At 39.9% G+C, this 13,244-nt stretch overlaps 1 protein-coding gene across 1 annotated transcript in view; it reads left to right on the top strand.

The window, feature by feature from the left end:
* cdk14 (cyclin dependent kinase 14) overlaps window positions 1-13,244 on the top strand; it is a 194,931-nt gene that overhangs the window by 1,959 nt on the left and 179,728 nt on the right. Inside the window, exon 2 of the mRNA XM_019279270.2 lies at window positions 6,101-6,132. Coding sequence (XP_019134815.1) covers window positions 6,101-6,132 — 32 coding nt within the window. The remainder of the gene's footprint in view (window positions 1-6,100; window positions 6,133-13,244) is intronic.

Here is a 13,244-nt window from a genome sequence, read left to right as displayed (position 1 = left end):
CAGAATAGTTGGTGTCTAACTGTCTGCCAATGAACTAATTGATAAATCAGTGAATCTTTACTGTACTGTATACAGTTGGGCAGTACAGTACTTACAGGCAGTATTTTAGTTCTGCAGTATTATGGAAATATGGGCTGTGCATATGCATCATCATCATCATCATCCTCTCTTTTTATACATTAGTGAATGCTTTGCTGCTAAAGTAACCTTGCACGTGCCTCTGAAATAAAGTCATCACTCCTCTGGTTGTCATTGTGCACCCATCATATCTAATTTTTTCTCTCTCTAGTACTCACATACACACACCTTGGCACCGTCTCAGGGTTCAGCGTGTGCAGACAATAAATAGCTGGATGCAGAAAAGATGAGAAATGAACAGAAGTGAGTTTGGGTCGATGTTGCGGGAGAAGAAAGATTGGCATTGACTTTTCCACCTCGTCTCCTATTGGCCCATCTTTCCTCCCATCTAAATCAACACATCTGAGCATCGATCAGGCCCCTCGCTCTGCTCTATGGATGCTTTAACAAAGCACATTCAAGAGCCCGCTTTATTGTTTATGTCCTTGTAACAGTGTTGATCCAACTGGCCCCAGTGGGCAGGACTGTGTCACGTGTCAAGCGGTGACTGTGAGCATCACGATGCATCACTGAGGGTTTTTTAAATTTTAATAGCTTCAAAGCTGCTTAATGAGCCAACACAGGGTTTTCTTAACCTTTCTGACCTGTGAGCCCAGGTGTGGTCCTCATGAGCCGGGTCATTAGACAGCTGCCAGCTTGTCATGTGAACGTGAGGGAGGCCAATTAAGATCATCAACATCTCAAGAAGCCGTTAATGCATCTTTACAATGTTAATGCCCACTCTGGAATTTTACAAATAGCCTTACATTTCTCAAAGCAGTCATGTTAATTCATGATTTTTGATTGACACATGTTCTGGACTGTTACAACATACATTCAAAAAGGAAAAGGGATGATGAATATGTTGATTTTGTCTTATGTAGCCACATGCAGATTCTGTGTTTTAACCTCAGGAGTATATTAAATATCAGCCCATCAGTCAGGAATGTGTGGGACCTGACCCCAAGAGGGAAGGTGAACTTCAGCTTTTTACTTCATCTTTAAACCACGCATAAAAAATATTATCAATGATAAAAATCAAACATGATTTCCTGATGATCTTACCCTCAAAACATGTAGTTATTGGTTTTCCTGCACCTGCCCGATCCATCTGGGTAGTGAAGTCCATTAACAGAGCATTACTGCCATTGAGGTGCCCTTAAGCAAGGCAATTAACCTGCAGCTGCTCCCAATGAGCTGCACAGAGGCTCCAGCTTCACGGCGTGAACGTGTGATTAAGAATACGTCCGCATGAAGCCGGCGCGGTGGTCACTTTCCCCTTACAGAGCGCTCTGGTGCTGGCTCACAGGGTAGTTGAGGAGACTCGCTCCTGATTTCCAGGCGTTTGGTCACACCGTTGCAGTCTGACCCAACAGTGGTGGAATGACTTTGACTCTGCTGACGTCAGGACAGCAGATTTTCAGACTTCAGACTTTGAGATTTTATTTAGGTTTCATTTCTAAAAATAGAAAATGAAAGAACTAAAACAAAAACCAAGCACCACTTAAGATGCTTTCAATTTTTGATGTGGCTAGCTCACTCTAGTCTAGCACATTCTAGTTTGGATGATAAAAAACTTGAAAATGATGACAATAGTAAGCCTGGTCAGGGTGTGTATGTGTGTGTGTGTGTATGTGTGTGTGTCAGTGAAGACAACTCTGTCATCTCTAACTGTCTCTGATCAATATTTTATCAGTATAGCTGATAGAGATGATATAGTCATAGAGGTGTTTATTATCATGTTACAATTTGATTGGTTCTGTCAGAGGTGTGGACGGACAAAAAAAAGACATATACATGTGTGGACATACATTATTTTCATGTGAGTATGAGGCTTTTTGTGCTCAGTGAAGCTTACATGGATAAACACTACATATGCATCTGTCAGCTATAAATATACAATGAGAATCTCGATTGCAGCCTGTCTGTATCCTGCAAAACATTGAGCAAAGTAGTTGACTGCTGAATTCATCAGCACAACCCTGATGTTAATGAAAACACCTTCTATTTATGAGAGACAGCTTTGGCTTCTTAACACTTTTCTCACCACTTTGATCAGAAGGCCTATTCCTTCAAAGTGAGAGATGCAGTGTGAAAAGCTGCAGAAGCTGTAATGAGGTGTTTTAAGGCAGAAATGCCATTTTCACGTCTCTCTTTCTACAGTGAGTTTAGACTAAACCTTCTTCTTTTTCCTCTGTTTATGTTTCATGTCTTATTCTCATAATTTCCTTCAGAAAGTGATTCTGTTTGTTCCTGCATTCACTTAGGAAATAAATGTATAAAGATTATTTGTGGTGAGCATGAATGGTCTGACAGCATCTCACCAGCAAACAGAAGGTTTTCACAGCTACACGAATGCTCCTCAGACTATCCTTCACATGTTTGTCAGGTCATTTTGTCAGCTGTTCATTCATGTCATGTGCAATCAACAGTCACATGTGTAATATGTATATTTCAGTCAAAGCACATGCTTTCTGCACAGGTTGGTATGGTAACAATGTAAAATGTTCTCATATCCATGCATTTTTATTTGCATATGTACGATTGCTCATATTTGCATCAATATGATTATGCTGTTTTGCAAGGAGTTAGATGAGATGGATTACACCCCCCCATATCTGTAGTCTTGTCATCAAAGCGCTGCCATGAAATACAGCACGTCGCTCCTGTAAATCAATTTTAAACTGTAAACATTGATGATGCGTGTGATAATTGGTGAGGTTTAGAGGTGTTCGTGGTGTTTATGCTAAGCTAGGCTAAGAGGCTTCTGTCTCTTGTTTCATACCGAACAGATGAGGCTGGTGTTGATCTCACCTCACTTTTTTGGAAAAAAAGCAAATAAGTGTATTCCCGAGATATTTAACTGTTCCATTAATTATAATTTAATTAATTAACAGTTTCTTACTGAGCTGTGAGCGTTTTAGTCGGTGGACATTGATTTAACTGTGGCTGGTTTACACACCTGTACCTAATTAACAAACTCTGAATTGGCAAGAGAACACTGACAGCTCACGGCTGGTTTATATTCTCTCTGCATGCGGGTGTCTGAAAACAATAACTCTGTCAAAGATGAACATTTTTCAACACAAGTATTCTATAACACTGACATTTGACACTGGCTGCGTTTTTGCATGTCCTGCTGTAGATAAGCGCTAGGTGATTGTAGCTCGGTAGCTTTTGAAAGTAACGTACATCTGGTGGACAGTTGTTGTCAGAATGTACTGTTAAATTATTAAGCATATTATATTGAGGTTTGAAGCTTATCAGCTCAGATAAATAAACCCAGAAAGCGGACCTCCGGGATTCGGGGCCATGTTGCTGATGTCGTTGACGTTAACGTTAGCTTAAAGTCATATAGTCTAATTAATTATAACCATGGTCAATCATGTCTCGGTTTAGTTGTAGTGATTGTAGCTGTTATTAATAAAGATCATACAAATGTAATGACACTATTGAATAGACTAGGATATAATTGTTCATTAACGTTAGCTAAATTGTATTAAAGCTAGCTTAGTTTACAACACTTGTAGAAACAAGATAATTTTCATGGCAGCCATTTTGGCATGAAATAGGAAGTCAACACAGGTGTTACCAATCATACTAATTAATTCAGGTTGACTTTTTTTTTTTTTTTAAAGTGTCAGTTTTAGGCTGCAAATTAAAGTCAAAGATGTTACCCTATATGGTCACTTGCCCACCCAGGGTAAAAAAAAATCCAAAAAAATCTGTGGAACATTTATTTCCAAATGAACAATCAGACACATGTCTTACAGAACTTATGACACTTATTTCAAAATATCATGCATGTGATACAGTGCAAAAAACATTAGGGTTAGCCACAGAAACAAACAAAGCGTTTATTCCCCTTCTCCTCATAAATATGACGGATATTGATGTCAGATACAATAGACTGCAGTAAATGTGGGGGAACACTGTGGATTGTCAGTGTGGATGAAGAAGAAGACATATTTTATTAATCCCTCCTGGGGAAATTCAATTTTTTCACTTTGCACACAGACGCAGGCCCGAAACACACCCGTGCACAAACAGGATTCATACACATGCATTAATGTATTGAGAGATTCCAGAGCGATGGGGCTGCCACGTAGTCAGGCGCCCCCAGCAGTTATGGCCGAAATACGCGCAACGCATCATGTGGGTGCAATGCTTTTTATTAATGCTGCACAGATTCTGTTTGTGTAGCATGTGGTTGTGTGATAATGGAGTTGGTTGTGCAGGGTTTGGAAGCGTAGGCTATATAAACTGGTACAAAATTAATTAGATCGTAGATACACATTGATTCACATTGATTTGTCTTAATGTGAAAAACCGATGAGGTTGTTTCACTGCTTTGCATTGCCTCTGGTACATTGAGGTATTTATTTGAATCATTTTCTGCCCAGCTTTTACCTGCTGGAGCTCCACCTAGATCACCTTTGTCAAAAAAGAGATGAGCATCATGCTCCGTGTAGCAGCGTCAGCTGACGTCAGACATGGGGTTTGGTGCATTGTGCAAGGACACAGAGATACAATTATTTATGATGTAGATCAAAAATGTGAGTAGCTGTTTATATACTTTTTGGAGGATTTTAGGATCATAGGAGCACTCGTTTTGCAGTTTCTTAGTATTTTTCCAGTCTGCAGTAAAACATGTAACGTATGGGTTAGGGTTAGGGTTAGGGTTGATGAAAACTGAAAGTTGTTCCCCGACTCTTTCAGAAAGAGAAACTATGCTGCCATTTTGTGGGAAATCATAACACAAACCCCCTAACCCATAAGTAGAGCCCATACAGCTGTACCACTTCTCTCTCAAGGATATGACCGAGTGTAAATAACCGTCCATAACCCACTCCTTGGTTTGTGGACAATCGCTTTGAATCATGGCGGTTTGGACGAGGCCGTGGAGCTGGTGAGCAATGTACTGCAAGCTGGGCTGCACTTGGTTTTGACAGAGAAAAAATGTCCGATTGCCTAGTCCTAAACGTTCTTGTGTTACAGCTAAATGGTACATGAAAATTTGTGAAAACATTTGAGAAGAAAAACAGAATCTTGACTCATATTTCAGGTTTGGTGAGTGTTGAGCTTGAAGGGACTGACTTGTCAATCACAAGGTAGCCATGCCCTAAGCAGACCCTGCTTTATCATCTATAATACTCTAAATATATAAAATGAACATCATGCTGCATGAAAGAAGACTTGAACTGTTGATTGAGACCATAAACTCACGAGGAAGCTGTTTACTGAGGTCATAAATCAAGTGAGAACCTCCTTCCACTAATTATGTGCTGTCACTGGCTATGACCGAGTGTATATGGTCACATAACGGGCAGATGAATTAGCACTAGAGCTAACAAGCTTTCTAAATGAGCTTTTATTCATTCCTCCCCTGATCAGTCAGGTGAGCCCAGGAACCTGCAAAGCTTTACACGTGCCTCACAAACTGTGTTGTAGAGTTTTTACACCTTTGCTAAGAGGAGCAAAGCACTATATGTGACAGGTGCACACAGATGTTTACAGCCAGCTGTAACACAATTCAAAGGCTATAAACTGTTAATACGCAGTGTTATTGAAGTTTACTGTTGTGAAAAAAGTCAAATTTGCTATTGCTGTTTTATTATTTTAAATTGTTTAAGTCATTTTATGTGTGTAATAATGGAAATGTTACACTGTAATAATATGCTAAAATGAGCTCTATTATTTTTCATTCATACCTGTGGAAGTTAACATTTCTGCTTTGGTCCAATGTTAGTAATGTCTGCATACCTGCTAGTGTTTCTCTCTGCCTCTGACTTATCACCAGACAAGTGACTGTCTCAGTAGTCTCACTGCTTTAATGAGTGCACAATGGATTCCGACAATGAATTCAGCACGGTGACAAACTTCTGTGCAGCATCTCTGCCATTAAACTTTTTATTTTGCTCATTCTTCAAAAGATGCCAATACAGGCGGTGTCTGATTCTCTCTTCCTTTCTTCTTTTTGCAGCTTTCAAGAAAGAGGACAGCGGCTTTGATGAGGTAGGATGAAAACAAGTGAATTTTGGGGAGCTTGTGACATTACTGGCCCAGTTTCAGCCCTATGCCACAGTGTTATATGCTGTATTTTTTTACAAATATTATTCATCAAGGTCTTGTTGGCCAGATGTTGTCAGGACTGCATTGCAGTTGATTTTTTTGGCTGTGAATCATGCTGTAACTCAGTGCATATGGTGTGTAATATATTCATGTGAAGAGCATGGTGGTTTTTCCCTCTCATCTCAGAGACGTCCCTCAGGGTCAGTCAGCTTCTCCGGCCTGCCAAATGAGACACCACCAAATGCACCAATCAGATTCTCTCTGTATGAGTATACCCAAGGTTCCACACTTGTTTTACGTCCATCCCGCAACCGCCTTCAGACATTGTTCTCACCAGCCTGAAGTGAAAACTGACTGTGACGTGAAATCCCCATTTTTCATACGTCTAATTCTGTGTTTCGGTGTTGACAAGCGCGGTCAGATTACTGCTCATTTGAGTGGTTAGTCCACAAATAGTGGGCTAATGACCAAAGACAGTGATAGTTGAGGGTTGTGCACTACACCATGCAGTATAGTGCACTCACACGCCGAAAATTCCTGAAAACATTCCCAGTCTCAGTGTGAAAATTCAAATTATACTGATGAAACGTGGTGTGTGAAGGTGCCAGGTGGACAGCATATTCAGACCTGTTTAGTGCATTTATGTGTTTCACATTAGACTCTAGGCGGTGCATCCACAGCATCATTTTGGGATGTTAATTGGCTATAGATACTGCAGTTACAAAAATATTTGTGTTTGCAAAATGACACCATCAATAATATTCTCTAATTGCATAGAGCTGCATTAATGCCTTTTATTTGGCCAGTGTTTCACCTCACAACATCATGTTTGACATATGGGCCATATGAAGTTGCTAAAGTGTTCAGCAAACAGCTTCCTGTACTTGCATCTAGCAGACACAGAGCTACCTGTAGTACCATTCATTTGGAGTTTCACACACAGTATGTCTAATATTCAACCTGTTTCAGTTTGCACCAACTCTGGAGAGACACACAGCACTTTAACTACTTATGGCTCCCCTATGTACAGTATGTTCACCAGCTAATGGCTAACTTTGCCTGTCAGCTGTTTGGTGCTGGGCTGGTACTGTACAGTGGGTTTATCAACTGAAAAAAACAGCTTGAAGATGCTGGAAGCAAGGTTAATAAGAACAATGAGACTGAACGTGGACAATAAAGTTGCCAACCCTAAAACCAAAACAAGGAGCTCAAAGATGCTAAAACACTGGGTATACCTGTGGGGAACTGTAGAGTCGGTTATAATTCTCTGTGGGTTTGTCACTGTGAGTAATAGGTTTCACATTACACAGTCATTTGACTATTTTTAATATAGAATTATTGAATAGCGCCGCTGTAAGTTCGGCGTAGCTGTAATGTAGCCTCTAAGGTAATTTTCTGCAGTCCTGAATAGTAAATGTGCTTCTCAGTGAGATCAAGTACTACTTTTTTTTTATCATTACTCATTATGCTTTTATGAATGGGCAACAAAATCTAGAAAACAAGAAACTCTTATTTATTTAGAAAAAATAACCAGATATGAATGAAAAATCATATCTGGTTATATCACCATGAAGCAGCCCTGCTCTTTGATTTTCCACATTTTCCACAATATAAAAGAAGCAAAGATTTCAAAGGGAACAAAATTATAAATGGGATAACAAAAACGCTGACTGACCCTACTGCAGGAAATCAAGATACAGTGGGCAAGGAGACTTTATATTCACACAATCTACTATTCAGGGGAATCACAGAGATTGTGGTATTTAATGTCCCCTGACTTCTGTTTCCAAACTTCACATAACCTCAATGACTAGTGAAGCCCTATACTGTAGACTACAGACTAGTGAAGCTATGTGAACATGCCAACAGAGGGCTGTAGGATGGCTCCATGGTGACGTATTGTTAACAGTACAATGATTATGTTCTCCTCAAATCAAATGTATCTTTAACGCTGTATTGTGTTTTCATGGTGCAAATGGAGAAATTCATTTTAAATCTCGCTGTAGTCTACAGGGCATTTGGATTAAATACATTGTGATGTGATTTTTTTGGCCAGAATTTTTGTTGCATGCTATGTTACCACACACTCATCATATCCCAAGACAGCTTTTAATTCCTCCTGTAGATGATGCCTATGTTCTCAGGAACACAGTGATTGTGTTATTTTGCAGTGCTGTACAGCCTGATACATATTGATTCCTCTCAAATTCTCCCTCAGTCTGCTGTTGGAGGCGGCTGCTTGATGAGGCAGTCAATAGGTCTGAGGATACTGGGATGTTAAGTTTGTATTGACAGGGGAATCTTGCTTGGTTGCTCTTTTGAGTTAAAGTAACAGTGAGTGTTCAGCAGCCAGCTCAACCTCCACCTGCTGCAGCTGCCTATACCTAAAGCTGCGTCCTTGCTGTAAAGCAACCGCATGGTGTCTTAGCTTTTGGAACCATTCCAGCGTATTGTCTGCAAGAGACAGCAGCATTGCTTAATGAATAAGTGATAAGACACCAGGATGCTTTGTGTTGATGTGGCTGACATGTTGTTGCTGTGGTTGTTTGGTAGATTTCTTTAATTATTCTATCGAATAGACTGCCGTGATCCAGACGTGTGTTCAAGAGTGACCTGAGAGCAAAAACATCAGTACTTGACTGATAATCACACTGAGATGACATTTGTCTTCACATCATGTCCAGCTGGACATCATGTCGGGGTTGGCCATTTCTCTTTTTTCTTTGTGGCCATACCAGTTAGTAGCAAGTGATGTATCCGTCCTTTCAATTGCAATCAACAGCAAATAAATAAATGTTAATTTAAGCTATTTAAGTTATTTCTAAATGTAAAGCAGAATTAGGTTATGATCAGCTCGGTTACTTCTCCAACCCAGGAAGCATCCATCTGCAAGAACAACCCCAGACCTGTTTGAAGATGTGAGCAGTGGTTCATGCCTGGAACCATCCTAATTTATAAAGATGACAAAGGAAATACAGAGTAAGACCCTCAGACAGAATCTAAAATAATTTAGATAAAGAGGAAAATTAATTGATGAAGTAGTGCTGTGTACTTGATGCTACAGACAAATGCCGGGTATCATAAGCTGACATTACTTGCTCAGATTACAGTCATATATTTACCAATCTAAATCAGGAGCCTATCCAAATCTAAGGCCAAAACAACAATTATTAAAATATCAGATAGCTGTATACGTCACACCAATTCTTAAGGATCCCTTAACTTTGAAATTAAAGTATTGTGAACAAGTTATGGACTGAATGAGACATTTGAACGTTGAAAAATACAGTTTTTCTCAAACATTATGTTTATTATGCTGCAGTTCATTCAGCCTTCAGGAAAGTCATAATGTTGAGTTTTATTGAAATCATTACAGAGGCGTTGATTCAACATTCAACAGCACCACAAACTACACCCTCCAAAACGACCACACAGCTGATTCGGCACGAAACTGAAATAGTTTCAACACAAGCTGAACATTCCACCCTTGCTATTGATGATTCATTGTGGGTTTGTTGTATTTGATTACACTTGGCTTGGCTAAGTTAAGCTAATAAACTACTGCTAACATTCCTGGCTACATTACTACAATGTAATGAGCTAATATCGACTGATGGATTGATCGGGAAACACAAAAAGGGGCTCAGACATCTTTATGATTCCTTAATTAAAGTCTTGAAAAAAAAAAAGAGATATCGTTTTCCTGTCTGTACAAAATTCAGATGTTGTATTGGCCATTGATATCAAAACATACAAACTAATCAAATTGACAGTAAAACAGGGCCCAAATGTGAAAAGTTAGTTTGGTTTGTTTGTTCAGACAGCGTTTGAACTGTTTAGTGCCAGTTATGACAGAGATTATGGAAGAATAAACAAAACTGTTGGAAGTATTAATTAGAATACCACCATGTGGCTGAAATGAGTGGCTGTCCTTTCCTGAGTGGTGAAGGAAACCACTTTCTAACTTCTCCAGCTTTGGGAGTTACTGTCTCTGAGCTCCAGATGCTTTGACTGGAAAAAAAAAAAAAAATCACTGACATCTTTAAAATCTAGTAACTGTCAGTACGGTGTTCAAAGATCCAGTGTGTCAGATTCAGAGGGCTCTAGTTACAGAATATGGCAGAAATGGGATATAACATTAATAATTATGTTCTCATTAGTGTTTAATTTAATGAAAATAAGAATCATTAATGCTGAATGGGACTTTTATATCTACAGACACCACAGGTCTTCAGAGTCCACCCTGTTAAACCACCATGTTTGTCCAGTAGCTCAGAACAGACAAACTAAACACAGGCTGTAGAAAGGGACTATCACATTTTTGAACATTTTGTGGCCACTCTAGTTCCTCCTTCACACTATAAAGGAGAGGGTAAAGTCCGCTAAATCCTACACACTGGTCCTTTAAATCTCTTAGAAACCTAAAATACGCAGTATTGTAATGAATTAGTCATCTGGTGTCCTCTCAGTCATCTTCACTTGTCCCTAGAAGAGAAACAGTTTGCTCTCATACTGCAGCCTCAGCTGGAGTGTGGTGTTGTGGTGTGGATGGGGCAATGAAAGAATGCTCCACTGTAAGATTTTCCCAATGAGAGAACTTTGGAGGAGTTTTTATTTTAATTGGCAGAGGGCTGAGGGCTCAGATATCACAGACGTCACATGTATTTGGCCATAGGGCTGTTTGTCAAGTTTCCTGTGATTATTTGGATAAGAAGATATAGCCCATGTTCTCGTTCGGGAAGGGACTTCTGTGGTGGCCAGTGCCATGGGAATTAGCTCGGACCATTTGCTATAAATGGATCTTGCTGCTAAAGAAGAATGTAAAGAATCTTTGGAGGGAAAAAGACTCCTTCTTGTCAACATGATGTAGGCAAGAAGCTGAATGATGGCCTCCAGCTACAGCTACAGTATTTGAACATATGGGCGTTTGTCTTAAAACAGCAGAGTGTGATTGTGTATGTGTGTGCATTCATGCATCCTGTGTGTCTGAGTGGGATAGACAGAGACCGAGAGCTTGTTTGCCACTCGTGTCTGTTGAACTGATTATCATTTGTCACAGCGGATTGGAAACTATGTGTCTGTTTAGAGCATATGGATGGCTGGTCAGACCCAGAGGTCTGAGCTTACATTCAGACAACGGCACAAGCAGAGTTTCTTGCTTTTTCTTTTGGAAGTTTGATGTCTTGACACAAAAAAGTATGCAGTATGCATTCATTGTGGGTTTGTTGTATTTGATTACACTTGGCTTGGCTAAGTTAAGCTAATAAACTACTGCTAACATTCCTGGCTACATTACTACAATGTAATGAGCTAATATCGACTGATGGATTGATCGGGAAACACAAAAAGGGGCTCAGACATCTTTATGATTCCTTAATTAAAGTCTTGAAAAAAAAAAGAGATATCGTTTTCCTGTCTGTACAAAATTCAGATGTTGTATTGGCCATTGATATCAAAACATACAAACTAATCAAATTGACAGTAAAACAGGGCCCAAATGTGAAAAGTTGTTGTTCAGACAGCGTTTGAACTGTTTAGTGCCAGTTATGACAGAGATTATGGAAGAATAAACAAAACTGTTGGAAGTATTAATTAGAATACCACCATGTGGCTGAAATGAGTGGCTGTCCTTTCCTGAGTGGTGAAGGAAACCACTTTCTAACTTCATGATGGAGTCCTCCATCATGAAGGACAAAATAGATCCGTCTGTATCATGAGGGCAGAGTGCTCATCGGGGATTGTCTAAATGCACATCACCATTACAGAAATAATTCTTAAGTCTAAATTCTAGTGGCATGGCTGCAATGCATTCTGGAGCTGATTGCGCCATGCGCAGGCAAGACCGGTTTATTTTTGATGGATGCCGCCACAAGCTGCATCAATCAGTTTGATCTGACCGGAAGTCAGACACAGAAACGACATAGAGAATCTGGTCAATTTTCAAAAACTAAACCACCCTGTGCAAATTTCTCATCAAAACAAACAAAAATCGTTGTGGCTGTGATGTCACAGTTTTAGGGTTTATGAGCGTTTTTTGATATTCCACCACCACTACAGTCAAAGGAAGTGGTTCTCAAATTGATGGGGTGTGGTACACCACACATGACCAGTGAGAAGGATGTAAAGAATGTGATTTAGGAACAATACCCAGAGCTTGAATGCTCGCAAAAATATTATTATTGTTATTATTATTATTATTATTATTATTATTATTATTATTATTATTATTGTTCATACATGATGACTTACAAGATACGAATGAGATAAAGATGTTATAAAATGTTCAACTCTCAGAAGTGTCTGTGTAGAACTGTGCTCTCGGAAATCAGTCCCAGATTTACTCTTGTCTGGCGGCCTCTTGCGTCTCCTCAGGCTGCTCACTTCGGTCATCTTGCCTGCTTCCTTGGTTCCGGTTCTGGCACGACGCTGTCTCTGCCCCCTGACAGCTGCCCCCTCAGGCCTAATCCAGAGAAGCTGAAAAGCTCCTGTGCTCTGAGTAGGGCTGGGCGGTATACCTTTTGAACCGGTAAACCGGTAATTTTTATTTTTATGATATGAATCTTTCATTTACCGCATACCGTGTGTGCGCGCATATGTAGGCTACACAGAGCGGCGGAACGTCGCACAGCGGTAGATTGAGCGGGGGCTGTTTTTCAGTGTTACACCAAACAAGCCAACTCTGCAGGAGAGCGTGGTAGTGGCAAAGACTAGGGTAGTAATAGCGAGTTGAGCGGTGAGCATGAATGAAGAAAATGACACAGACACAGAACTCATTCCGAAAAAGGGAGCCGTTTCTGTTGTTTGGAAATACTTCGGTTTTAAAAAATCTGACGCGGATCAAACACGCATTATCTGTAAGTGTTGTCGAGCTAATGTTTTAGCTGCTGGAGGGAACACAAGCAACTTGCTTCACCACCTCCGCCACAATCATATCCTGGAATACGAAGATTGCATGAAAGTAAAAGCTGCATCTTCTCCGTCAAAAATACCGTCAAATACCGTTATACCGTGATAATTTTAAAAAATACCGTGATATCAATTTTTGGTCATACCGC

The sequence above is a fragment of the Larimichthys crocea genome, chromosome XIII, assembly GCF_000972845.2.
Source record: "Larimichthys crocea isolate SSNF chromosome XIII, L_crocea_2.0, whole genome shotgun sequence".
NCBI classification, from domain to species: domain Eukaryota; kingdom Metazoa; phylum Chordata; class Actinopteri; family Sciaenidae; genus Larimichthys; species Larimichthys crocea.
This window is presented reverse-complemented; position numbering and strand designations above follow the sequence as displayed.